The sequence below is a fragment of the Misgurnus anguillicaudatus genome, chromosome 22, assembly GCF_027580225.2.
Source record: "Misgurnus anguillicaudatus chromosome 22, ASM2758022v2, whole genome shotgun sequence".
Taxonomy (NCBI): Eukaryota; Metazoa; Chordata; class Actinopteri; order Cypriniformes; family Cobitidae; genus Misgurnus; species Misgurnus anguillicaudatus.
In genome coordinates this window covers 1,831,493-1,858,951 of record NC_073358.2, presented here as the reverse complement: position 1 = coordinate 1,858,951, position 27,459 = coordinate 1,831,493, and the positions used below count along the sequence as shown (strand labels likewise).

At 39.6% G+C, this 27,459-nt stretch overlaps 1 protein-coding gene across 2 annotated transcripts in view; it reads left to right on the top strand.

Annotated features, from left to right (window-relative positions):
- The window catches only part of pappaa (pregnancy-associated plasma protein A, pappalysin 1a), an 84,679-nt gene that overhangs the window by 23,764 nt on the left and 33,456 nt on the right, over window positions 1-27,459 (top strand). For both annotated transcript variants that reach the window (XM_055200297.2, XM_055200295.2), the window contains exons 8-11: window positions 325-823; window positions 10,224-10,352; window positions 10,522-10,613; window positions 19,801-19,997. In XM_055200297.2, coding sequence (XP_055056272.2) covers window positions 325-823; window positions 10,224-10,352; window positions 10,522-10,613; window positions 19,801-19,997 — 917 coding nt within the window. The remainder of the gene's footprint in view (window positions 1-324; window positions 824-10,223; window positions 10,353-10,521; window positions 10,614-19,800; window positions 19,998-27,459) is intronic.

Genomic DNA, 27,459 nt, shown 5'->3' with positions numbered 1-27,459 from the left:
TTTTACAGAACAATTGCTTGGATGCGGTGGAGTTATTATGCTTTGTTTGAAATAGGAGCGGGCAAAATCTGCTCCATATTCTTTGCTGAACAAGATAAATTGTAGAGAAATGTGCAGGCCTAAATCTCGAGATCAAAAGAGTAACTTCATTTTCGGTATCATAAACATTTGCTTTTATAGTTGACTGATAAATGAATATTAAAACATATCTATGGTTCAAAGGGAGACAGCATCTCATAAATGAAAAAAACTTTCACTCAAACTAAATGTTTGCTTTGAAATACAAACAGTATTGTGACGTAATCTTTGTAACTTATCCCTTAGGACCCCCAGATGTGGAGCAGGCGTGCGAGCCCAGCGTCCGCACGTGGAGTCCGCATAACAGCATGGTTTTGGGCCTGGTGCCTCCTCCGTGTCCCCAGCAAGGCTGCATGTTGCAGCTGGAGTTCGCCCATCCGGTGGTCCCCGACTCCCTCACTGTGTGGGTGACCTTCTCGTCCCCGGAGGAGATGGTTCTGCCCGCCATCCACAACATCATCCTGTTGACTGTGAGCGGTAACAACCTTTCACTGGGTCCCAGCAACGTGTTCTGTGACACACCGCTGACCATCAAACTGGACGTGCATGAGAAGGTGTACGGCGTGCAGTTCTTCACCATGGAGCAGCATTTAGAAATCGATGCCACTCTGCTGACGTCCAGACCCGACTGCGTGCTGTGTCGCCAATGTGAGCCGCTTCGGCACCGTCTCCTGCGGCAGCCGCCTTTTTCACACGCGCCCCAGGGCGTCGCCTTGAGCGACTCTACGCGAAGATATGTGGACAGGTGAGTCTACTTAATGTCCAGTCATTGCTATTTTATATCACTCTCATGACGTAACATCTGTTTTTGAATCATTTAAACCCAGTATAGTTTAAACCTTGAACTTTGGACTATGAAACGGTTTTATTACACCGTCCATGTAATAAGTAGGATAACATACAGCTAGACTCTTGTTATCCTGTCGCCATTTATTCTTCTGCAATAACCAACCGCTTTGCTGGCTGTGCATTATCCCTTTTGTAAAGCCTGTTTAGGATCTTTTCATGAGGGATGTTGCAAAAAGTTGTCCTCAAACAAAGGGTTTTTGTTTCTCTGTTGCTTCCCTGGTGCATTAGATAATACTTGGGAGTTAGTGCCTTAACACGTTTACTCCTATTAGATGTTTCTAGTTCCTGGCTGTTACTGAAGCATTCATATTTAGATGCTCATCTCCCGCCAGCGAAAACAGTATTCCGCACGAAATCGTGTTGACTTTGGAACTCGTCTTCAATTTAGTGAACAGTTGTACCACAGAACAAAACGAACGTAATTTAATCAAAGTTGGAGTGTGAAATGTGCCTGGTCAGCATTGCGCACAGCATATCCCAGCTCAAATCTCACTGTTACTCCTTTTCGATTATTCAACGGAGCCAAGGGCAACAGAGAGAGGGAACAGCTGCTGGTTGACTTGCCTCCAGCGTCTGGCATCGGGAAGTCAGTTAACATGCTCTGGCCTCTGCTAGGCACCGTCGGTTTGGGCAGTATCCTTTCACTAACACCTCCCCGCTTGAAGCCAGATACTGGGTCTCTACTGGACCTCGTAGTTCTTGTTTTGATCTCATCCACCCAGAAAAAGGCCTTGCGGGACCCTTCCAACAGAAACAAGGTTGTGTTGAAACCCAGCTCCCGGTCTATTGTGGAAATGAGTGGACGTGCGCTCCGGTCAGCGTTCAGTACTGGCCACTTGAGGATTGAATGTGTCTGCGAGTAGGGTTTAACTTGCCACCCACTGATTTGGTGGTTTGCAGTTTCTCATGTGTTTAAAAATGTGCGGCTCACATTTATTTACGTCAGCGGCGCTGATTTGCTTGGCGTGGATAATAATCGCAGTGCACGACGCCGGTGACCCGTGAAGCCGTAGCAAATTTTCTTCTTCATGGGTTTGCATGTGTGCTAGTCTATGCCTCGGTGGTGGCGAGCTGGGTGAAGCAGACGTAGAAAAGATTTTGGCGGTAAATAAACGGCGGTCAGCTCGCAGCTGGGTTCAAAGGGCTGTTTTTGAATGCATAACTGTGGGGTCTAAATCAATTATAATCAATTGCCCAAAGCTTTTTGTGAGGTCCCGTGATGAATGCATTCATTTGCTCTTGATCGGAAAAGATATTGATCTTTGATAAATAGGTTGTGACACCTTGGCCTAATTTGGGTCACCCCGTCAGCTCTGTTGTAGGTCTCCCCTGTTCGTTTGAATCAAGGGCCTTGGGTTTGGTAAAATGTGTAAGCTTTAGGTCTGTTTGGAAACTGGTTGAAGCTCTGAAACACGGACGTAAATCACAGCAGGGGTCTGACCCTGCCGACGAGTGACGGTGGCCTTTGCAAAGCCCTAAGCCATCTGCTATTCCTCTCCCTGACCCGGACCTCTCTGCTGTTATGGCTTCAAAGGGCATCCCTGCTTGAGCTGACAGGACCTCCCTTGCCAAAGACATAAAGGCCAAGACAACTGGCCAACTCGTCTGGTTAAAGGGCCCCGCTTGGTCTAAATCTCTCGCCTCTATTGTCAAGTCCATCGGTTATGGTAGTCCCATAACCAGCTCGTGATGCATAGTGGTTTGTGCCTGATGCTCCTTAATCTAACTGGAAATTTGATTTATCCAGCTTACAGAATATTTGTCTAGTGAAAAAAGATGCAATAGATTGATGAGTAAGTCAAAGCCAAAGGTAAATTGTTCAGATGGTACCCATATTACAGTTTTGGAAAGTAAGTTGCTGTTTTTGCAAGATGGAATCAATACTTGACAGTTTTTTGAAGTACTCTGTGTTTAAGGTCGTCTCACAATGAAGTTTATTTCGCAACCACTTCTGTAGGCTGGTTTTGCCTTCCCTTCGTAATCTCCTAATACAAACCACATTTCTGGAGTGGCAGAACCCTGAGGTTTGGGATGATGTGGTTATTTTGCATCTAGCATCATGGTGGCTGGTTTCTTCAAGACATCAAAATCCAGATTTCCAAGAATCTTGATTTTTTTGGACAAATACATGCACAAGTACTTAGGCATGATTATATGTAAACTAAAGGCAGTTACATGTGCTGTACACACTGCTGTAGAACCCTGACCCCTCGCGCTGAGCTCTGTACTGCAGACGTCATCGCCGACCGCAGTAATCCCTTTTTACCAGAACTCGAAGATTTGCACCGTGGAAATGTTGGAGTTTCTCTGCAAGTCACTGGTGTGAGTTGATCCCCTTTACAAACATTTGATTGACACAAGTTCTCAACCAGAACCGCTGCGGACAACCCAGCCAATGATTTATCACCGTGTTCACTGCATTAATGCAGTATCATCATTCCCAACTGAATTCTGGAGAACACAAGTAAAACTTAATTTGCTGTGGTTTTGGCCCTGGTAAACCTGGTTTCCCCAAAATGTTCAGAAATACTAATGGTTCTGGAGGTGTTGGCATCTTATTTCTTATTATTTGCCCAGAAACCTACAACTTTTTTTGCAGGAAACACTTGTACTGTTGTTTTCTGTGTACATCAAGCACTTCATTAATCTTGATGTATATCTTCGTAAGTCCATTAAGTATTAAGAACGATCATCTGTAAACGACTGAACTGAAAATATTTGTTTTTTTTGCCAAGGAATTCTGTTCCATTAAATTTACATTGTGGCTTCACAGCCGGCACTCGAATCACACAAAGTTTCCTGTGCATTACGAGCTCTATATGTTAACCGTTGTTGATCAGAGGCGCAAACAGATGGTGCGTCGCAAACATTCAACTCCGCCAACGTTTGACAGATGAGCCGCCAGCACAATTCTGATGACATGTTCCCTCGTTTCATGCCGTGTTGTCAAAATATATTTATTCAATAAGCGTATCGATGGGCCTGCTGATCTGTCAGGAGCGTCTGGAGTGGGTCGCTCGGATGACATCATGTGACATGTCATCAGCTGCACACGCTCGCAGCAATTGAGTCGTGCGCGGTAATGCGAGACAGATGAAGCTGTGCGAATGGGTGGATGCTGAAAGAAGATGATGGCAAACTCTGTGATGGCTTTCTTCAACACCTTTAACAGCTTATGTGTGACAGAGGAAGTCTGGAGGGTGACATCTAAATGACGTCACAGAAAGTGCAACCTGGTTCTGTACACAAGCGCTCGAGGATTTGTCTGTGATGACTGAACAGAGCGATTGGGGCCTTTACTTTAAAGTGTCACTTTCACATTTGAAACGGCCTGCATGACAATTTGAAAAAACTGTTTTCTGTTTTTTATCTTTTCTTTCTTTTTTTCTCTACTTTGTTTTCACTCTCTCTCTTTTTGTATTGCTTGCACACTCTCATTTCTGTTTATTCCAGCACCGGGGCATTTTGATAATGTCAGGCTGAATGGACGTGTTGATTTTGGCAGATGTTATGAAGAAAGCCTGATGTGAACTTTTGCTCTGGAATGAGGTGCATTGTAAAAATCACTAGAGTTTTGACACACGCTTTGCTCTCTGTGTGGCGGCTAGACTCCTGTCGCTCGTCTGGCCCAACTCGTGCTCTCAAACACCCCGCAAAACAACATGCACATTTTTCAATACATGTTCAGTTAGGGGCTGGACACACCAAAACTTTTAAACGCGGCTGAAAACGCCTTGAGGACGCCGAATGCCAGCTGTTTTTCAGCTGTGTGCCAGCTTTCTTCAGCTGAGCGCTTTGGTAGCTGTGATTCTTCAGCTGCGAGCCGGTTGGTTGCTGTGGTAATGTCCCGCCCCTCCTCCACTGTCATTGGGCGGCTGTGTGAGAACTGACATTGAGGAGCGGAGCTTTTCTCCCAAAGTTGAATCTCTTTCAACTCTGGAGTCTGGACGCTCAGCGCCGAGCGCGGAAAAACCGCCGAGCGCCGGTTTTCTGCGCGGAAAAAACCCGCTAGCTGCTGGCTTATTTGAAAAACGCCGAGCTTCCATTGGAAACAATTGAAAACATGCGCTGGCCGCGGGTGTAAAAGCGTTGGTGTGCACGCCCCCTTAGTCTAAACAAGACTGAGATGAAATGTGAGATTAAATTTGTTTTTGCTTCAGTTTTTGTTTATAAATTGGGTAAGCAAAAAAATAAACTTTCTTACTTTGTATTTTTGTTTTGTTTTCAGCAAATATATATAAAAAGTCTTAAATCAAGATGTATTTTCTTGATAAGCAAGATGACCTAAGAAAATAAGTCTAGTTTTTAGACAAAAAATACTAACTAAATTAGTGCTTAAAACAAGCAAAAAAAATCTGCCAATGGAATAAGAAATTTTTCTTGAAATAAGTTAAAGGCGGAGCCCACGATGTTTGAAAAACGCTTTGGAAAAGGAGACGGGCCGACTACCAAAACACACTTATAGCCAATCAGCAGTAAGGAGCGTGTCTACTAACCGACATCCTTGCGTATGTGTGGGGCGGGTCTATCAACAGAAGGTCCAGATTCTATTGGGGTAGGCGCGTGTTTGTTTAGGTGATTTCAAATATCAACATTGGCTTTCAAACATTGTGGACTCTGCCTTTAACTTTTTCATAAACACTTAATTCAAGAAAACATAATTTTTCCATTGGCATATGTTTTTACTTGTTTTAAATTTTATATGTTTGTCTAAAAACTAGAATTATTTTCCTAAATCATTTTGCTCGTCAAGAAAATACATCTTAATTCAAGAACTTTTAGATATTTTTACTGAAAACAATACAGAAAAACTAAGTAAGAAAGTCATTTTTTCTTGCAGTGCAGAATTACAGATAACCATAAAAACTCATTAGGAAAACGTCATTGGCAGGGAAATGTTTTCTCTTAATTGATGAGATAACTCCCTGATAATGGCGGGGAAAGAGTTAAAATACTGTTATTGTGAGTGTTTGTCTTGTGTGTGTATGACGTGTTTAATTCACCGCTAATCCATTGCATTAACTCTGTGAGCACCACACCATTCAGTTTTTGTGACCTATGTGCACTTGTTTCTCGCATAAAGCTGTTGGATACACTCACCTAAAAGATTATAAGGAACACCATACTAATACTGTGTTTACCTTCAGAATTGCTTTAATTCTACGTGGCATTGATTCAACAAGGTGCTAAAAGCATTCTTTAGAAATGTTGGCCCATATTGATAGGATAGCATCTTGTAATTGATGGAGATTTGTGAGATGCACATTCAGGTCACGAAGCTCCCGTTCCACCACATCACAAAGATGCTCTATTGGGTTGAGATCTGGTGACTTTGGGGGCCATTTTAGTACAGTGAACTCATTGTCATGTTCAAGAAACCAATTTGAAATGATTTGAGCTTTGTGACATGGTGCATTATCCTGCTGGAAGTAGCCATCAGAGGATGAGTAGATGGTGGTCATAAAGAGATGGACATGGTCAGAAACAATGCTCAGGTAGGCAGTGGCATTTAAACGATGCCCAATTGGCACTAAAGTGTACCAAGAAAACATCCCCCACACCATTACACCATTGCATTAATGAGAAATTAAACAGGTGTTCCTAATAATACTTTAGGTGAGTGTACTGTATATTAGGAAGACTTTCTCTGCGATACCTGTCTGAAGCATGGTATTTACGCCAGTGTCCAAAATGACTCATTTTCATTCACTTCTTCCCCATATAGTGGACTCAATTGTCATTCACTATATAGGCAGTGAGTAAACGAGGGAGCGGTTTCAGACACAGCATCAGTCTTGTTCTATCGACATGAAGTAATTGAGAAGAGCTTACATGTTAATTTTATATTGAGAAATATAATATAATAAAAAAAAATAAAGCCAATGAGCTATTTTTTAAGTGTAGTAGCATTTCCATTAGTAGCTAGATAGCAGTTTTACATACAACATGATCTAATTCTGCCTCCAAACAAGTGCAACATTGCAAAAATAGTGTGTCTTGATTTAAAAGAAGTGAAACATTACCAGCGATGATTCTTTGTGTTTGCCTTTTCTGAGGTCTGGGTTATTACAGACTTTGGTAATGCTCCATCAATGCACCTTGTAAAAACCCTTTCACACGTGTGTCACTGTTACTTGCGATGTTTCGCTCTGTACTGGCACGCGCTCGCAATGCTTCTCCCATTCAATTAACAGCCAGTGGAAGCTGCCAAGAATAAAGAACAGTGTGTAATGTGGAGGAAGCTGCAGTCTGGTGTTTTATGTGTGTGTGTGTGTGTGTGTGTGTGTGTGTGTGTGTGTGTGTGCGTGACCTGACAACTGCAGCTGCTGTGGGAAAAACCCACAAACCCACAAACGAGATCTCTTTCATATCATTCATTCAATTTAAAAGCCAACCATTTCTGCATCATTTCTCATCATATTCCACCGAGAGTAAATGATCTGGATACTGTCCGCACTGTAATACCTCTCTGTGTTGTCAGTGTCTGTGTGCACATTTATTTCTGTCCTGTTTCCAGTTTTAAACATCAGTTAGTTACAATTCGTTATCTTATTTGACATTTCCTACAAAGGCAAACTTGGATATTGCATGTTTTCTTCCTCTTTAACTCTTTAAGGTTTAAGTTTGAATCTCAGGTTTGCGATGCAGACAGCATTATATGTATCGATGACGTCTCACGTTACCTTGTGTGTGTTTTTCTTTTGGTTTCACGAAGATGAAAAGAAACGCAACACGTCATTTTCAAAAACCACATCGGTCAAAAGCGTTTCCTGCTATAAATTCTCAGACACATACTGAAGTCAAAGCTTTACGTGTGTACGTCCGTATAAGTGTGCGTCTTTCTTGTGTGAAAGCTTATTTGTGTTGTTGTCATTTAGTTTTATGGGGCTTTCACAGTCAGTTTTTTCCCCTCTGTTGTTTCGCTCATTGGAGAAAGCGGCTTCATAAAGCTGTCAGCGGCATCATTCGTGTCAAGTGCTAATTTAAGTGATTTGTTTTGCTTCTTATTAAACGTTACTGCCTCTCTGTCCACTTTATAACCGTGACACCAGCAACGCTTGTAATAAACGTCACGTACAAAGCGTTCTGGTCATTTGGCAGCGCTGTTTTGTTAATCAGCAGAGGTGCTTGTGTTTCCATCAGGGACGCAGTCCAACATAAATGCAAATAATGAAGGCTTTGTGCATTTTTCTCTCCTTGCTTGTTGGCTCTTTCATTTATGTCATGTGCGTCTGTGTTTTTTGTAGTTATGGAGGAAGTTTAGCAGTAACACTTGACTGTCCGCTTTAGACATTCAACTAACCAACTTTGTAACTACACTGCAAAAAATGATTTTCAAGAAAAAAATTCTTAGTATTTTTATCTTGTTTACAGTAAAAATATAAAAAAAAATCCTAACTTAACTAGGTCACATGTTACATTTGTGAAACGCACACTTTTGGACTATTTTAAACAATAAACTGACACAAAGACATTAATTATTATCATTCCACATACAACAACGTCTGAACGCTTCTCTTTCTACACACTGGAGCGGTAGTTTCGCACACTTTCTAACTTAGTATTTTTGTCTTGTTTTCAGTAGAAATATCTAAAAAGTCTTAAATCAAGAGTATTAGTAAAGTATTTTCTTGATGAGCAAAATGACCTAAAAAAAGAAAAGTTTTAGACAAAAACAATACAATTTAAGTGAATTTGTGCTTAAACAAGCAAAATTATCTGCAATGGGGTGAGAACATTTTGCTTAAATTAAGTGTTTAAGAAAAAAGAAAACTTATTTTTATTTTTTTTTTTTCTCACCCCATTGGCAGATATTTTTGATTGTTTTAAGTTTAAATTGACTTAAATTGTATAGTTGCTTATCAAGAAAACGCTAAGCAAGTGTATACACTGCAAAAAAGGATTTCTTAGTATTTTTGTCTTGTTTTCAGTAAAAATATAATAAAATTCTTAAATTAAGATGCTTTTTCTTGATGAGCAAAACGACCCAAGAAAATAAGACCAACAATATAAAATTTTAGTGATTTTGTGCATAAAACATGCAAAGAAAAAAATCTGCCAATGGGGTAAGCAAAAAAATATTGAACATTTTTCTTAAACACTAAATTCATGAAAAAATTGCTTACCCAATTGGGAGATTTTTTTGCTTCTTTTATGCACAAAATCACTTAAATTTAATATTTTTGGTCTAAAAACTAGACTTATTTTCTTGAAAATCATTTTTTGCAGTGTGCGTCAAATGTGACTTTCCATGTGATTGCGTAATACAAAAGGTCGCGCTGGCGCATCACATGGCTAGCGCAAGACGAGAAGTTGTAGTTTAAAAGTTACATTTTTTAGTTTTTTTAGTGAAAAATGATGATGGTTAATGCCTCGTTTACTAAAGTATATTAAGAAAAATCCTGGAACGTTTTTCTCAAAAAACGTAATTTCTTCTCAAATGTACAAAGAAAACATAAACATCTTGGATGACATGGGGGTGAGTCAATTATCAGAATTTTTTTTATGAAAGTGGAATATTCCTTTAAGATATATATTCTTATACAGTATCCAAGATGCCATTTGATGGTCTGTTTGTAAATGGCTGTGTAATTCCAGCAGACACTTTCTCTTGCAGCAGTAGCTTTCCAGTTGTTTATGAGAGCGACTATAAAACACATCGCTGTGACGCACACTTGGAACCCAAGAACCCTTTAAGCACCTGCTCTCGAAAACATGCATAACAAACCTTCACGCAAAGCCTGATTGGGATCTATTTAAAGTTTATTTCTTTCTCGCTGGATCTTCATTTTTCCATCATCTTTTTAAATCAGCCGCTTTACTGTGGCTGTTTGCCAGCTCAGCATTGTCATTGTCCTCCTCTGTTCAGTCCCTCACCGTGTGATCGCTTTGTTTGAAGCCCGGCATTCGGGACAGGTTTCTGTTACATCGGCTCAGCACAACATCCACCATCTGACCGCAGCGAGCGTAACAGAAACCCCCCTCATGGCACGGACACGGTCAGCTGGTAGTCCTCGAACCCGTACGGCATCACATGATGCTTATCACGGGCGTTATCTAAACCGCCACCAGCTCAGGGTGCAAATGAATGCGTTGCATTAAAATCTGCTAACTGAATGATTTTTTTTATGTTGAACAGCACAGATGCATCTTACTGTATACGCTGACACCAGCTAGACCCCCACCAAACCAGCATAAAATCCGGTTCACTGGAAGATACTATTATGTTTAAAGTCCAGGTTCCTTTATAGGTGCACCACAGCTTCATAATGTAATTTAATGCATTTTGTCCACAGGGACGTACAACTCAATGGCGTGTACACCTACCAGGTCCAAATCATCTCCAGTCGTAGTGAAAGCGAGCCGTCTCCTCCATTCACACACCATCTGGGAGCACCGTACTGTGGTGATGGACTCATCCAGAGGTGCGTTTCCGCTCTCTTTAATGGATAATCCCATAAACCCGCTGTGTTCATGTGCGAGTTTAGGCTTTTAGCATCACAGAATCCCCAAAAGAGAAGATAAATAAATCACTTCAGAGGTGTTAAACATCATTACAATGTAGTTTATGATGTATTTATTGGTTTATTTCAGGTTCCAAGGAGAGGAATGCGATGATATGAACTCGATTAACGGTGACGGCTGCTCCAGTCACTGTAAGAAGGAGCCGTTCTTTAATTGTTACGGTAAGTGTCCGGAGAAACCGTACGAACATCTGCGAGCGACAATAAATATATGGACTGCTGTATGTCGGCAGACAGTTTTGTGAGAAGCGTTTACAGTCCCACCCTGACAAAACATCTTTTAGAGTAATAGCATATCTGAGCTCTTTATTTGGTTTCTGCAGAGCCAAAGCTATTGTTTATCTCATAGCTATCCCATATGTTATCCTTGTGAGATCCTTGTAAAATCTGGAAGACATTGAATTGAAAAAGAACACGCTAACAGATTCATAAAGGATGTCTTGGCACCTCTTTCTGTTCTGTTTTATTAATAATCAGATGCTTTCTGGTCTCGGCTTTGTTCTGAGGAAAGTTACATCATCTGAAGACAAGAGTCGAGTATTTCAGCAAACACAGTGAAGTATAGACATTTATACTGCCGCTGATATAGAGCAGAGCTTCAAATTTATATAGAGAAAGATTCAGGTTTACACCAAACGTTTGATTGACATGATGTTGTCTTTAAAGGGACCGAACCGTTTTCAGTTTCATCCATATGATCAATTTCTACTTAAAGGTCATCTAATATGGCATGTAATATTAGTCTCAGATGTCTCCAGAAAGTGCCTGGGAAGTATCAGGTCCAAATACCCTATCGATCATTTATTATATCATGTTGAAAAGGACTATTTGTGTGTGTGCTGTTTTTGTGTGTCTCTTTAAATGCAAGCACTGCAAAAAATGATTTTTAAGAAAAAAAAATCTTAGTATTTTTGTCTTGTTTTCAGTAAAAATATCTAAAAATTCTTAAATTAATTAGAAAATAAGAAAATAAGTCTAGTTTTTAGACCAAAAATATCATTATTTTCATGCAGATTTTGTGGATAAAACAAGCAAAAAAAAATGGGGTAAGCAAATTTTTCTTGAATTTTTCTTGAACTTAGTGTTTAAGAAAAATTTTCAAGATTTTTTTTGCTTACCCCATTGGCTGTTTTTCTTTCATGTTTTATACACAAAATCACTTAATGGTTTTTGGTCTAAAAACTAGACTTATTTTCTTGGGTCGTTTTGCTCATCAAGAAAAAGCATCTTAGTTTAAAAATGTTTAGATATTTTTAGTGAATAAATATAAACATTAAGTAAATTGGTGATTAAAACAAGCAAAAAAAATCTACCAATGGAATAAGAAAAATTTCTTGAAATAAGTGTTAATTCAAGAATCTTTTTCTTATTTCATTGGCATTTTTTTTGTTGCTTGTTTTAAGCACAAATTCGCTTAAATTGTATATTGTTTTGTCTAAAAACTAGACTTTTCTCCTATGTCATTTTTAGAGATGTTCCGATACCATTTTTCTCTTCCCGATACCGATTCCGATACCTGGGCGTCAGTGGCGGTTCTAGACAAATTTCACTAGGGGGGCCAAGTAGGGGCCAGTGTTTTACAAGAGGGGCACATAAAAAAACGGCAAGAAATTATATTTAAAGATTATAGGGGCGGTTACAGGAATTATTTTAAGACAGGACTAGACCTTAGTTTAATTAGGAATTATAACTAATTTTAACAAACATGCCTTACTAAAAACATTACTTGTGTGCATTTTGTAGCAAAACAAAGGGCACTGGTGTATTTTAAAATATGGCATTGCAAGTTGTTTTCAGTTTGGACAGCTCTTACATTTATTTTAGTCTAGGACTAGTCTAATCCCTTTCCGGGAAACTGCCCCATAAACTTTATCTTACTTTACAATAACATATAAATCTTTATTTAATACAAGAGTGAGTGCAGGTCCAAAAGGGGAGCTGGGCTCTTTTCTAAAGCCCCCCCAACCGAAAATCATGCGAGCCTACTCAATAAACTTTATGAAATGCAAACTTTTATAAAGACAAACGTTTGTTTTAGTTTACATATAAACACACATTGCTAGACAGTTAGGGACCACAATCTAATCAGTATTTAAAATAATATTTATTTTAAATTGTAAACATTTTTACATGACACATTTAATTATATTCCTCCAATTTTATGCACGTATATGTAAGAGCATAATTACAGCGCTTTTTAACAATGTGTAAACTTTAAAAAGTTAGCGAGATGTTGGTTTTGCCGGTGTCATGAGCAATCCAGTCCCCCCGAGCAATTCTGCCCCCCTAGGACCCCGCGTAATTCCATTGGCTGAAAAAACTCCTCATGGGTAGCCTGTGTAGCGCCTTATTACAATTCCTTCAAAATTTCGTGATGATTTATATCGTTAGAATGTTGTTAAAATTACAATTGGTGTATTTTAAATTATCCGTTTAATATAGTAGTATATAACTGATGCTCTAGGTTGTGAGATCTACCAAATCTCGTTCTTAGATTTTTTTTAATTAGCTTAACGTGACGTACCAGTTTAGCATACAGCTATCGGGTAAAATAGCTTAACACAAACACCAGTTGCACTCACCGTTATAACGTAATGTCATTTTTTTTAATCCTGAGGTTTAAAAAAATATGTTTCACGTTCAGATAACTTAGTAATCAATATAAGGTATGTTAATATTTACAAAAATAAAAGTATTGTTTTTGTAAAGCAGAGGATGACACAAAGCTGCTCACGTGTTTGCAACATGAATATTAGTTCATTAATTATATTATTTTTGTAAGCTTTTATTTTAAAAATATTTTGTATGCTTCTATTTTGTAAAAAGTACCTAGCTTGCTACACCACTAACGCAGCTTCGATTAACCATTAGCATCAAGATATCGCGATGACAAGTTTTTGACCAGGCATTACTGCTAGGTACCAATTGGGGTCCTAGGGGGGCAGAATTGCTCGGGGGGACTGGATTGCTCATGACACCGGTTGTTGATGAGTAACAGCTGTGAATGATCACCGCGCTTAAGCAGCCACGTCACAGGAGAACAAGTGAACAGTGTCCCAATGTCAAGTGAGCTAGAGTCCTTACCAGTGCCCAAACCTGCATACACATTCTCAACATCGGGAAATTGGGAACAAATTGAGAAACTCGCTGAGCAGCACCCAGCACCCGCAGCCAGCTACAGTGGTTGGGTGCGCCGCTCTAATTTGCCCGTTTAGAACGTTATGCGTCGGATTAGTTCCGCTTTTGGCGCTCGCGTGTAAAATCAAAATAAATGTATACTTTTTTATTTGGTCAGCACGGGGTGGCCACAGGGGTGGCCAGGGACTTGTCTACAGAGGCACGGGCCACCCTTGGCCTCCGTGTAGAACCGCCACTGCTGGGCGTGTATCTGTATGTATATACAGCTGTACGTACTACTAGCCCCTTATGAATGAATATAATTATTTTATGGTGTGCTTTAGACTTATTCCTGTATAAAACATGAACTAGAACTATGAACTAGAGTATTTTTATTATCGGAAAGACATATGACAGTAATAGTAATTTCTCTGAAGTGAAAAAAAAATGCAGACACAAATCTAACACTGTAAACTGAAAGAATATTTTAGTTTTAGAATATAACTATATAAAAACAGTGCAACAAATAAGAATATAACAAAATCATCTATTTAAAAAAAGTCCAGAAACCATTTTGTTAAATAAAAGGCATTTCAGCTTTTAAATACAAAAGCACAAAAAAGGTCCTTTAAAAACAATAAGTGTAGTCACAATGTAGTGAAATAAGAGACTTGTGTAACCATCATGTTCATGTGGGTGACGCGTCTTCAAATGCTATATTAAGTTACTTGTTTTAAAGTTATTAATACTTGTCCCTGAAAATGCGGCACGTCGACGTTTTATTAGTCTGAAATACAAAAAGCGGACATACGGTTGCACGTTTAATTTCTTCTTCATCGCTCTAAACCTTGGTTGCAACTTCCTAGTGTTTGTGTTTAAAGCAGTGAAGAAGAGATGAGCTACGCTTTGCAGCGTTAGCTTTAGCATCAGTTAAAGCGGACATAACTAGGTTATTTAAGAAAATGGTATCGGATCGATACATGGGTTCAAGTACTCGCCGATTCCGATGACAGAATTTTTTGTGGTATCAGCCGGTATTGGAATCGGAAAAACCCTAGTCATTTTGCTCATCAAGAAAATGCATCTTAATTTAAGAATATTTCGATATTTTTACTAGCCTGACGTTTGTCATACTCAATTCTAGTCAGAATTTAAGTCTGATACCGCTCCATTGGGCTATGATTATTCGGCGTGTCTCAACCGAAAAATGCGTCTGCACTCAATTGGATAGACCTACGACCAATCAGAGCAACGGATTGTGTGACGTATGTTGAAATGGCGACTTTAGCAGTCTGACCGAACTGTTAGTTATTTCGCTACAATGACACTAACATTGTGATTGTACTAAGTCCGAGTTAGTGACTTACATCAACACCTACTATGTTTACAACATTTCATTTATATCACAACATTAAGTATTAAGTCATACAGTCAGACTATCTCTTACCATTTGTACGTTAGGTGAACTTCATCCACGACGATACCCATTACGTTGGCTTGAAAAAATATCGGAGCCTAGCATGTCCCTCCACTTATTCAGCAGCCACGATTCCGGGCTTCCGAAAAGACCCTGGCAACGACCGCTAATTATATCCATCTCGTCATGCACGCCAAGTTGCATCGCTGTGATACCCATTTCAGTTGCTTCTTTAACTTGGTCCTCCATAAGTGCGACCAAAGGAGAAACAACAATGACAATAGGGTTTTCATGTCCTGTCTTCATAGCGACCATCGGAGCTAGCTGATAAATGAAACGTTTGCCGAATCCCGTAGGAAGGACGGCATCAACAAATGCCTTGATCGCGTGAATTCTACAGTGGCAGCCATTTTGTTGTAAACAGATTCAACCCACACGCTCTTTGGTGACGTGGTTGATTACGTTACTGTTGATCATCTGTCCATCATCGTATAAAGCCCACCCTGACAATTTGATTGGTCGACCAGCTTTGGGTTTCACATAGAAGCTCCTCAACGTAAAAACCCCAGACCGATCTTCCCATTTTCAAAATGTTGTGGGCGGGGCTAAGATCGGCTGGCACCCAGGCTATATTTTTACTGAAAACAAGACAAAAATACTAAATAAGAAAGTCATTTTTTGCAGTGTATCTGTGGGGTTTTTAAACTAAAACTTCACATATGTACTCTGGAGACACCAAAGATTTATTTGACATATTAAAAAATTCGTGAAATGTTCTCTTTAAAATAAAAATTATGACCTGTGGATGGTTGTGGGCGGGGTCTGCGCAAAGTGACATCAGTTTGCTCAGAAAACCCCAACAGCTTGACCCACGAGACTGTTGAGGTTTTACTAGGATAAAAAAAAACGAGTAGACAGATTGTTATCATTATAGGGTGGTTGTGTACACATAATTATGTTCAAAGCACATATAAAAGTGAATTTCTCTATTAGGTGTCCTTTAATGTTTCATTGATGTTTTAAAATATAAACATTTCCCTCCACAGTCCATGAGCTGGTAAAACAGTTTGTGGGGTACATCAGAGAAATGTTGACAATGAGATTAAACCTCATCTGTACGGCTAATACAGGAAGAAAACAGGCATGTTTCAGTTTTGTTTTGCATCTTTCTGTCTGTAGTCAAAGTTATGGCGTTTAATCCTGCCATGTGCTGAAGGAGTCACATCTGTGTGGCAGCTTTAAATATTTGTGTTTTCGTGGGGAAATCGGACACCATCATGAATAGAGCGTTTGTATTTCTGATCCTGGATCTGATTATTTTTATTGCTGCCCTCTGCTGACCCAGAAGATAGCGTTTGGTGTTCCTTCTTCTCTTAATTATTAAGTAACAAAAACATTAGAATTGCATCGCCGGCCGGAGACGTCGCTTCTGGAGAGATGTCTGCGGCACGAGCGTAGGGATGAGACGTCCTAAACGATAGGTGCGGATGGGTAGCTGAGTCGTGTGTGTGCTCGACCCCCTCGACAGCCCCTCGTTTCAACATCAGCAGAACCAAGGGGAGCGCTGGAATTTTTGCAGAGACGCAAGCCAACTTGGCACGGCATGCCTCCGTCCCCCTTACTGGAACCCCTTACACTGAAAGAATGAGAGAGAAAGAGAAGAAGACAGACACGGAGAGAGACAGACAAGAAGGCAGAGAGTGATATTACGATTGAGACAACATACCAAAAAAAGTGAGAAAAACAGAAAAAAAGTGAAGATGTATGAAGAACAGAAGCTCCAGGGTCTGGAAAAACTCATCCGATATCCGAGGACCCTCCTGTCTTCACCGATGAGTCCCCAATCTAAGAAATTATCCATTCACAGGCAATAAAGAGAGAAATCCAATGTTTGCATAACATCCGGTCGGCTAAGTCGCCTTCATCTGGTCAGGAAAGAAGTGTGCAGGCCAAATGCAAGTGATGACTGCTTTGGCAAGTAAATAAAATCCGTTAGGAGCGACCACAGTGTTAGGAATAATGTTACTGAATTATTACAGTTACTCATAAACTGTCTCAGACTATCAGATATCAAACTGTACATCAAAGGTTAAATCAACTCAGGACACATTAATATAAGAAGTTTAAATATCAGTGCAATGATGAATCATTCTTAAAAATGAAGATGCACCGCATTTCATTTCAGTTCGGAAATAGTCATTAGTCATGTTTGAACGCACACGTTTTCTTCCTCTCTGCTTTTTATTCACATTAATGTTGCGTCTGAAATAAAAACACAAAGCAGGAGGAGATGGATGAGAATGGAAATAGTGAATGAAGGCAAACAAGGAAACGGAGAGAGAAATGAATGAGCGTCTCTGGAATGAGCTTCATTGTGTCATTGAGTTCAGACTCTTTACAGTCTTGTCACTTCAGGGTTTTATCAAATAGGGTGTGAGTTTGATCACAGCTTTCAGCAAATATCTGCCATAAAAACTAAAAACTATCTATTTTAGCATTGGTTGTAACCAGTGGCGGCCGGTGACTTCTTTTGGAAGGGCGCACGAAGCTTGTCAATACATTTATGTATCCCGTCATGTGTGTGGCTCGCCAATTTTAAAATATGTGTTCGGCAACTTATGTGCATCACGTGTGATGTCAGAAGCTTTGAAGGGGTTTTATGATAAAAGAGACCTATATTTCCCAGATACTGTACTTAATCTCACGTGTAAAGTTAAGTGTAAAGTTAGTGTCTTGTGAGTATTTCGTGAACGTGAGCGTCTCTTTTATCTTAAACCCTTTTGACGCATGTGCAGCATACACGTATTTTTAAATGACACATGATGCACATAGGTTCACATGACTCAAGGAACACATATTTTAAAAACACAAGCAAAACACGTGGCACTCCGAACACATATTCGCACCCTTCATAAGAGAAGTCACCAGCCGTCACTGGTTGTAACATTAGATATCACATACTGTATGTCAGAGATGTCAAAACATATATGCGACAAAACCATGTCATAAGTCGCATGGGTATATTTGTGTTTGTTATGGGTCAAGTATTAATTTTTTTATGCAAAAAATCATTAGGATATTAAGTAAAGATCATGTTTAATTTAAATAATTTGTATATTTTATATCAAATATTGTACATTTCCTACCGTCATTAGTAATACAGTATGTGTTGCTAAGGACTTTATTTTAACTTGGGTTACGTAATATTTTTGTCTTGTTTTAAGTACAACTATAAAAAAATCTTAAATTAAATTAACATTTTCTTGATGCGCGATCTGCCAATGGGGTAAGAAAAAAAATCTTAAACTTTTTTTTTTAAACAATTAATTCAAGAAAATTCAAGAAAAATGTTCTTACCCCTTTAGCAGATTTTTTTGCTTGTTTTAAGTGTAAATTCACTTAAATTGTATATTTTTATTTATAAATTGCCTTTTTTCTTAGGTAATTTTTCTTATCAAGAAATCTAAACTTATCAAGACTTTCCAGATATATAGTATACTGAAAACAAGACAAAAATACTAAGAAAGTAATTTTTTTCCCATTGCAATCTTAAGATTTTTTTGCATCCTCAACAAAAATGTTTTTATTAAGCTTTCAGATGATGTATGAATCTCAATTTCCAAAAATTAACCCTTATGGTTTTGCGGTCCAGGATCACATATGTTCAGTATGTCCAACAGTGCTTGTATAACATTTAACTGCATGCTGCTTTTCGCATAACACACTGCAAAAAATTATTTAAGAAAAAAAATTGTCTATATCTAAAAAAAACCCCTTAAATGAAGATGCTTTTTTCTTGATGAGCAAAACGACCCAAGAAAACAAGTCCAGTTTTTAGACCAAAAACATCAAATGTAAGTGATCCTGCGCATAAAACAATCAAAAAAATCTGCCAATGGTGTAAGCTAATTTTTATTGAAATTTTCTTGAATTTTATGCACAAAATCACTTACATTTGATATTTTTTATCTAAAAACGAGACTTATTTTCTTGGGTCGATTTGCTCATCAATAAAAAGCATCTTAATTTAAGAGTTTTTATATATTTTTACTGAAAACAAGACAAAAATACTAAATGTTTATTTTCTTGAAAATCATTTTTTGCAGTGCATTATATTTAGGCTGTAAATGATGCAGTGCATAGGCGAGGCCTGATATTTTCAACTTAGTTGACCTTTGTGAAATATGGTGGACCTCAATGCCTACTCTCAAATGACATCATTTTTCAATATAGTAGTGGTTAAATAGAGTACTTTATGTTTTTTGAGTCATGGATCGAATCATTTTCGTATCAGCAAAAAAGGAAAAGTGATTTCTTTTTATCTGTTTGTGTTCACTTTTTATACTTGCTACGACTTTGGTATTTCGAGATAATTTTGCACGTATGTGTACGGTCCAGCGTATTGAGATTCTGTGTTTGCGTGCTTTTTGAAACACGTGTCTCCGTGCGTGCGCTTAAGTGTGTGTCCATTTGAGTTTGTGTGTGCGTCTTTGCGCACAGTAAACAGCTCACTTTAACATCTTCTTGTGCTTAAATTGTTTAAAATAGCTTGAATGATAACACTTGCAAGGTTTAGAAACACATGCAAATGATGAACTTTTTATATAAATAGTTATTTATTTCTAAAGGATGCGTATTTGGGCGATAATTATTAAAGAGATTATTATCATTTATGTGTGATTTCTTTTCCACAAATACTTTGTGTCTCTTCTGACTGGGTGGGCCAGCCGTCAATCTGAGTGGGCCAGTGCCACCCTGGCCCTATTGTAGCCTCGCCACTGATGCAATGTACAATAATTTTTCCTTTGTTCACAGACGAGCCCAGCATGTGCTACTATTACGACGGCGATGGCGTGTGTGAAGACTTTGAGAGGGAGACGAGTGTTAAGGATTGTGGCCTGTACACACCCAACGGTTTCGTGGATCAGTGGGCCAACAGGGTGGAGGTGTCACATGAGGAAAAGCTCTACTGTCCAGCGGATGTGGCTGCAGGATACCCTACTGTTACTAAGGTAACCGTTTCATCCCGCGATGAGATTACACCCATTTGACCTGAATGATTTCCAAAGAGCAGGACTAGTTTTGCTCTTGTGAAAATTTAAACTTGACGTTCCCGTGAAATTCTGCTTTATGAGAAAGCTTTTGCACGTGTTAAGAGGCAATCTAAAAGATTTCTGCTGTGAAGAACACGAAGTCCAGAGAGGCGAGTGTACTTTTTTGTCAATGCCGACTTTATGTCGTCATGGGTGTCAAATGCAAACACCCTCACAAACGGTCCACAGTGTACAAAAGCGTTTATCCAGTAAAGGGTACGAGATGAAATTACATGCATGTCGAGCTGATTTAATTTAGTGTGGGATAAGAATTATTTTAGAAGTATTTTGCATCAGCTCAAATGTAACAACGTCTTTATTTCAGATACAAAGGTTTGCAAAACATGGTCCTTTCAAAGGGCTTGGCTTGAAAATGTGCTTTAGTTTCTTCTGTAGATAACATCGACAGAGAGGACAGTAAAGATGTCTGCGATTTACACGCTGACCTCGGTTTAAAACGCCTCTGGTGCACGATGTCCTGGCGTGTTTCCCTCAGCGAGCAGACAGTGTTATGTGTGACTGGGGGAGATTTTCTTCAAAGGGTGAGATGAGACAGATAGAGACACAGAGAGTCCCACTATATGCACTTCTAGATCAATCCACAGGACTAATGCATACTATAACCACTACCTTCATTTATGAAGGTATTAATGCTAAATGTTATTAATAAGTGGTGAAATGTGATCCAAACATGTTTTCGTGACATGCACCCATCCTCTTTATCCGTTCTGCTAAACATCTACTGCACGCGACTTTGCCCTCATCTTCATTTTAAGAGAGCAAACATGAGTTTAAGAGGCGTAGCTTTATCAGGGCCATTTCATGAGCTCGTGGCTTTGAAATGCTGTTGTTTTGTTTTTTGGGCTTTATGTCTTCAAAATCTTCGGGCACGTCACATACCTTCAAACGTCCCGTTCAGCCCCTTAAGGAAACGAGCGTAGCCGATAGGAATCTGTTGGGATGCATGACAAAATTCGGAGGAGAGGCAGCGAGCGCGGGTGGATGAGGTCTGCGGTCCAGTCCAGTCGGTTGCCAGTGGGCCCGGAGCCACGGTTTCAAGTTATTTGCCATGAAGAACAACCCGATCTTCAGGTCAAGAGAGCAGATTTTCATGAATGCGAAAGCCACATTTGAGAACATGCACGCTGTAATGTCTCCTCTCACCACCTGACATTTTTAAAGACCGTGGATGTGTCGTGTAATTAAAGAGAACAGAACGTCTTCTCCTCTCAATGTGTGGCCTGGATGAAATAGTCCTGATTCAGGTCGTTCGCAGTAACACTAGCCCTTTTTACCTTCTTTAGTCTTTTGAATTGTTAATTATTCATTCATTATGGCCCAGTTTATATTAAAGTCCCAAAATAAAAGATTCAGTATTATCAGGACATTAGATCTCCTGTAGACAATCACAGAACATCTCCCAATCGAGCGACATTGGGAACGTTTCTCCATGCACACCAGAAAAGAGCATATGAAGACCAAAACTGCAACATTGAGGGCATGGAAAGAGCACAATATGGCACAATTAAACCCTATTCACACAGCACTTTGATCTTAGAAAATTTCCGTAAAATTGTCAGAGAGGCTTCTGTATGAACACAAACGTGTCCCGTAAATATTCTGGGATTGCTCCCTTACCTAGTAACATTCACAGAAAGCATTCTGTGTGAACGCATGGCAGAAACAATGCCGAATGGGATGTGCCGTAGTGAGGACGCTTGTGTGATCGCAACAAGAAGTTATGGTTCAGCTCTTTGACACAGGGATTTAAACGCAGATCAACATTCACATCTAAAGAAATGTTGTCAAACTGGCCTGAAGCAGAGATCAGAGAGCTCGTCACTATCTGCTCTGAAGCGGAGATCATTCACCAGCATGACAGAGCAGTGCATCACACGCTCCTGATGGTCTTATCATAAACTAAAATGCATGCGAATGGTTTCTTCAGAGAGAAATCACGGATAATTAGCAAGCTTAAGACACTGTGGAAAAAATATGTCACCTGTCTTTACAGGATCTTTACGGTATGTGTGTGAATGCACGGACAGATTCCAGAAAATCATTGGTGAATAAACCAAAAATCAAACGATCTTGGACAAATCCTGGATTCATTTGCCGTGTATTTTCCGTAATCTCTGAGGCTGTTTACACTTGGCATTAACATGTGTTTTCGTCGATCGGATCACAAGTGGACGACGTTTATGCCAGGTGTAAACGGTGTTCAAAACGTTTTGAGCTCGTCCACTTTCGACCACTTTCAACCACATCCAGAGGTGGTCGAAACCACTTTCGATCGGATCGCTTTGGAGTTGCGGAACGCACAAGTGGTTGAATGCGTTCTAACAGCCACACGTGACCACCTTCTCTCCGCCCATTTATCTAATCTGAGGTATTAAACACAAGTTTTACGTCTTTTTTGACTTCTGGCGTGAACTTATTGCGCTATTTTTAGCCTTTCATTGATAAAACTAAGCGGCTGATCTCCGTAGTTTCGTTTTGAAAGCGTGTGAAAGTTGCGCGATCCTATTTCATCAATTGCGCTGAAAATTCAAAGAAAGCTCTTACATACTCATGACAAAACACTGTGCAGCATGTTTACTTGCTAAACAAGCAGTGCACTCCGACATTATATAAGATCGCGTCCATATAAACTCATAATTACTCCCGCTCGGGTTTGAATGACAGCAGAGAGACTCGCCCACCGTCTCACAGACCACCCCCTCACAGTATTCAGCACAGAAGCGGTCGAAAGTGGAGAAAAGAGACGGATTTAAATACCAGGTGTAAACGTAATGTGTCTCTCTCGTCCACTTGTGATCCGATCGATGAAAACACATCTTAATACCAAGTGTAAACAGCCCCAGAGTGTAAAAGGGGTTTAGATCTATTTAAATGCTGTAAAGGCTATATTGTGCAGTGTGTAAAGGACAACTCTTCTGTAAACGTAATGGACTAATTTTGCATTTAGCCTTTTAATGGTGCGATGGTGCAAATCAAATTTTAACTGCGTGCCATTTTAGATTAACACAAATTAAGAGTTTTGTTCCAAAACGCGATAAACGCCATTTAAAAGAAAAAAGGTTACTGACAAAATCAGTACTGTACCGAGCCCCTAAGGTGACATTGGAGTAAAAAAATCTAAAGTTTAGTTTCATGTGCTCACTTTTTTAAAGTTTAGTTTTGCATGCTGACGTGAAACTATCGCGTGCACACCTGAAACTATCCATTGCCCATGTGAAAGCGAAAGTTTCACGCCAGTCCTCCTTGTCTGCAGAATGCGATAAATCCGCTCAACCAATCACAGCGCACCATTCCACGAATTGTAAACAACAATGGTGGCGCGTTGACTACACACAGAATCCCAGTTTTCCTCATCTTGTATTTTGTGATCAACAAACAAACAAAAACAAAATAATACTTTGATGGCATTGATAAACTTGTGGTGGTTTTCTGTGACAGGGACGAAACGTGAGCCATCAAAATCGAATAATTTATGTGAGAGGCACTCGGGAGAAGGAAAAATGCCGGCTGTTGCTTGTTCTCACACGACAGCATGAAGCTTCTGTCATGCTAACACACCGACCCCAGAGGATCTTATGAAAAACTTTCCATTATTTTACTCGAAGCCAACAAAAACCGAGTAAGACCAAAAAAGCTGTCAAAAAAGTTCAGCGATGATGTCCCAAGTATAACCGCAGCAATGACAGTGTTATTAATATGACAAAGTAAGTGTTTCGATTAATGCTATTAAAGTTTGTAACAGAAAATAGTGGTTTTCATCTTGTCACTTTCTTGGTATAGAAAACACATTTTTACCCAAATTAGCCAAAATGGATTTATTGCGTTTTGGAACCAAACTCTTCATATATTCAGCCCCCAATTTTTCAATTTCCCCAAAATAAAATCATCTGTTTACAACACACACCAGCTAATAGTGCATCAAAATTTCTAAATAATATCCTGCTGTTAATTTTCCCATCTCCGGTGTAACTGCTCCTGGGGCCAGCCGAGGTATTTCTGATAGCCCAGACCTGGCAAAGTACGAATACAGAGTTCTTCAGAAGGTAACATCTAGTTCATGAAGTGGCACCATTGGGATGTTGCTTGTAGCAGAATGCACCAGCGGCTAGTGCTCAGATTAATGATAAGCACATGTTAGCTCGACCAGCTGATGTTTAAGGGCCCGAGCTCTACAGCGAGTGATGACGCAGGATTGATTGCCCTGAAGTCGTTTGTAACGTGATGATGGCACACAAGAAAGAGTTGGGCTATACGTGTGAGGTCTTAGCATTCAAACCAGAGCGTGGTTGGAGGGTGAGATAGGTTACGGCTCTTTGTTGCCGCTCTTATGTGCCGATAGCTCACCTGTTTTGGTCTGACCAGAGATGTACCTGTATCCGTAAATTGATAAGTTTGCATTGATCATCGTAAGCTTGTGGCAACTCCCATTTCATTTATCATCATAAAGACCAACTGGTTTTCCCATAACGGACTGGAACCTCCATTTACATAGCTGACTGTTAACACGTCAAGGGTTTTGGAAGCTCGTGCGGTGTGGGTCTGCAGAACCGAGGCTGTTTATGTGATCTGGAGGTAACTTGCAGACCAATGTCCAACCACACATTTATGCCCACAGAGGAACTTCAGGACTGAAGCCAAACTTGTCCAGATCAGTGCTTTCATATACAGTCTGAGAAGGAGACCTAGATGACATCTGAAACAATCTTTTCACGTAATGGCGTCCAGAGGACATCGCAAACTCTGTGCATGCTTCCTTCGTGTCGTGATGGCGATCCGAATCTCACACGGGTCTCGGCAAATATCTCGCAGATGTTGGGTCGTTTGGCAAATCCCTGCCTTATTTGTCCCGGTTTTGCCGGAAAAACAAGTTAAAGTTTATCCAATGTGGGCAGGGAAAATAAATAAACAAATTTGCAAATATATTCCAAATAAGAAACAGTCGCTTTCGTGAAACTCTCTGTTTATGCAGAGAAAAGTCTTTTAGGAACAATAGAGACCAAAAGAAGAAAACCCTCACGGGGCCGCATTGCAAATGTAGTAAATTTTTATTATTAAGTATAAATGCATGAATAGTTTAGATCATATTTACAGTTTCTATGTGAAGCACCTTACATGCAAAGAGCTTTTCAAATCCCAGGAACACTTAATATCATAACAACAGTTTGTGGTTCATTTAAACCTGACTGTTAATCAAGCGTTGACGCTCAGCACCTCCATCCAGAGCTCCATTCTTTGCCAGCTCGTGCAGATGTTCCCAAATAAGCATTTGTGTACTGAGAATTGGGCAACCCTGAGGTTTGCGGTGACTGACCCGAGTCAACCCTGATGTGCGGTGTTTTATTTTGCATCGAGTTGAGCAAAGAATGAAGTCATCCATTATATATCTGGCTACATGGTCCCAGACTGTAATTCTTTCGTTGTCTCTTTTTGTGCACTCTCTCTCTCTAACCGGGCACGACGACTGGTAAACTCGGACAGGTAAATGTGGTTCATTGGCTCAGTTGATGCAGTGATTTGGCGACTATGGAGATGCAGTTTTTCCTTTCCATTTGCCTTTTATCTTAAGTGGTGATTTACAAACAAAATCTCAGGGTTTGGCTGTGGTGCTGTGTATATGTTTCTGTTTTAATGTGGGGGGCGGTCCACGCCAAAACTTAACAGATGGTCTACATTAGGTCTTGGACACAGACGTTGAACCCGGACTTACTTTGTTTTTAGTAGTGAGCGCTCATGGTTATTTACTTAAAAATTAACTTTACATCGAGACTGACCGTGGTGCTGTGGGACAAACGCCCGATGTGAGTATTGGAAAAATTGTGTGACAAAAATTTGAGGCTTTCAGAACCGGGCGACAAACCACATGCAACGCTCCACCTTACTGACAACACTTGTCCAACACCACAGGATCTTTATTGAGGTCGTAGGACCGTAACAGATACTAAAAAGTTCCTCTCGATAAAAAAAAGATTTTTCCGGCTCCTTTTGTAATTTACGACCTGTCCTCACATTCCAGTAACCTGTGGTTTGAGTCGATATGTTGTAGATCATTTGTTTTATTGGTTTATTTAGCCCCTCACACAGGGCTGATGGTTGAGCGTTCCTGGCGTTGGTGTTGCGGTTAGCGGCGATTTCATCGGCCTGCTATGCGTCCGCAGGGAGACTTCCACCACCCGCTGATAATTTAGCGGCTTCTCGTTTATTTCATCCTCTAATGACTTCATCAAATCATTGATGAATACATATTGAGCGAGTTTCTTACATCTACTGTTCTTCATACCGGCACAAGACTGGTGTAAGACTGTGAATTTCCACCTGCGGTCGCGCTGCTTGGAAGTGCAAGATTTGCTTCGTTCCCCCTATGGAGCAGATTATACCGAACACATCAACAGATCTCTTGGTCAGATACTATGGTTTTTTAGTGTACTTTCCATGGTGTCTCTGATTACACATATCATATTTCACATGATCAGGGAAATAGACAAAACATGATGTCCTTGTCTAATGTCATGGTGCGTAAAGCTTTTTTTAATGGGCTCTGAGGTTTAAAAAAATGTATTTTTCAAGTATTCTCAACAGAACTCATTGTTTTCAGTGCGGTTAACGCATCATTTTTCTTTTTACGATAAAATTATATTCAGTGATTGATGTATTGCACATTTCTGCCAAACATCAGAGGAATGGGAAAGAGTGACGGGTGTTTTCTGGAGAGATGAAGAATTTTAGCTATTTATGATTTATAACCAATGAGCTTTGTGTTATATTATTATTTAAGGGATGAGTACAGAAATGCATAAAAAACAACACCAGTTATATATATATATATATATTTTTTTTTTTTTTTACTTAATACACTGTAAAAACTTTGGATTAACTTAAAAAAATTATTCAATTGGTAACACATACAAAATGTAATTTAAAAATTCACTTTTGTTTAACTTTATGTAAAAAATGTAAGTTGAATAAACTTATTTTTTAGGTGTTATCAATTTAAGTAATTTTTTAATTTGAACTTTTCACTTTTTACAGTGTACATGTACTGTAATGTGTGTGTCAACTTTTTACTATTTACTTAATTCATTTACAGACATATATCATTGAAAACCTTCCCCTCACACTGCAAAAAATGACTTTTTTACTTAGTATTTTTGTCTTGTTTTCAATGGAGCCCCTAAGGGGACATGGAGCAAAAATTAAATAAAGTTTAGTTTCACGTGCTCACGTGAAACTATTACGTGCTTACGTGAAAATTTCGCGTGCGCACGTGAAACTACCGCGTTTAGTTTCGCGTGCTCACGTGAAACTTTTGTGTGCGCAAGCGAAACTTTTGTTTTACGTGCGCACGCGATAGTTTCACGTGCGC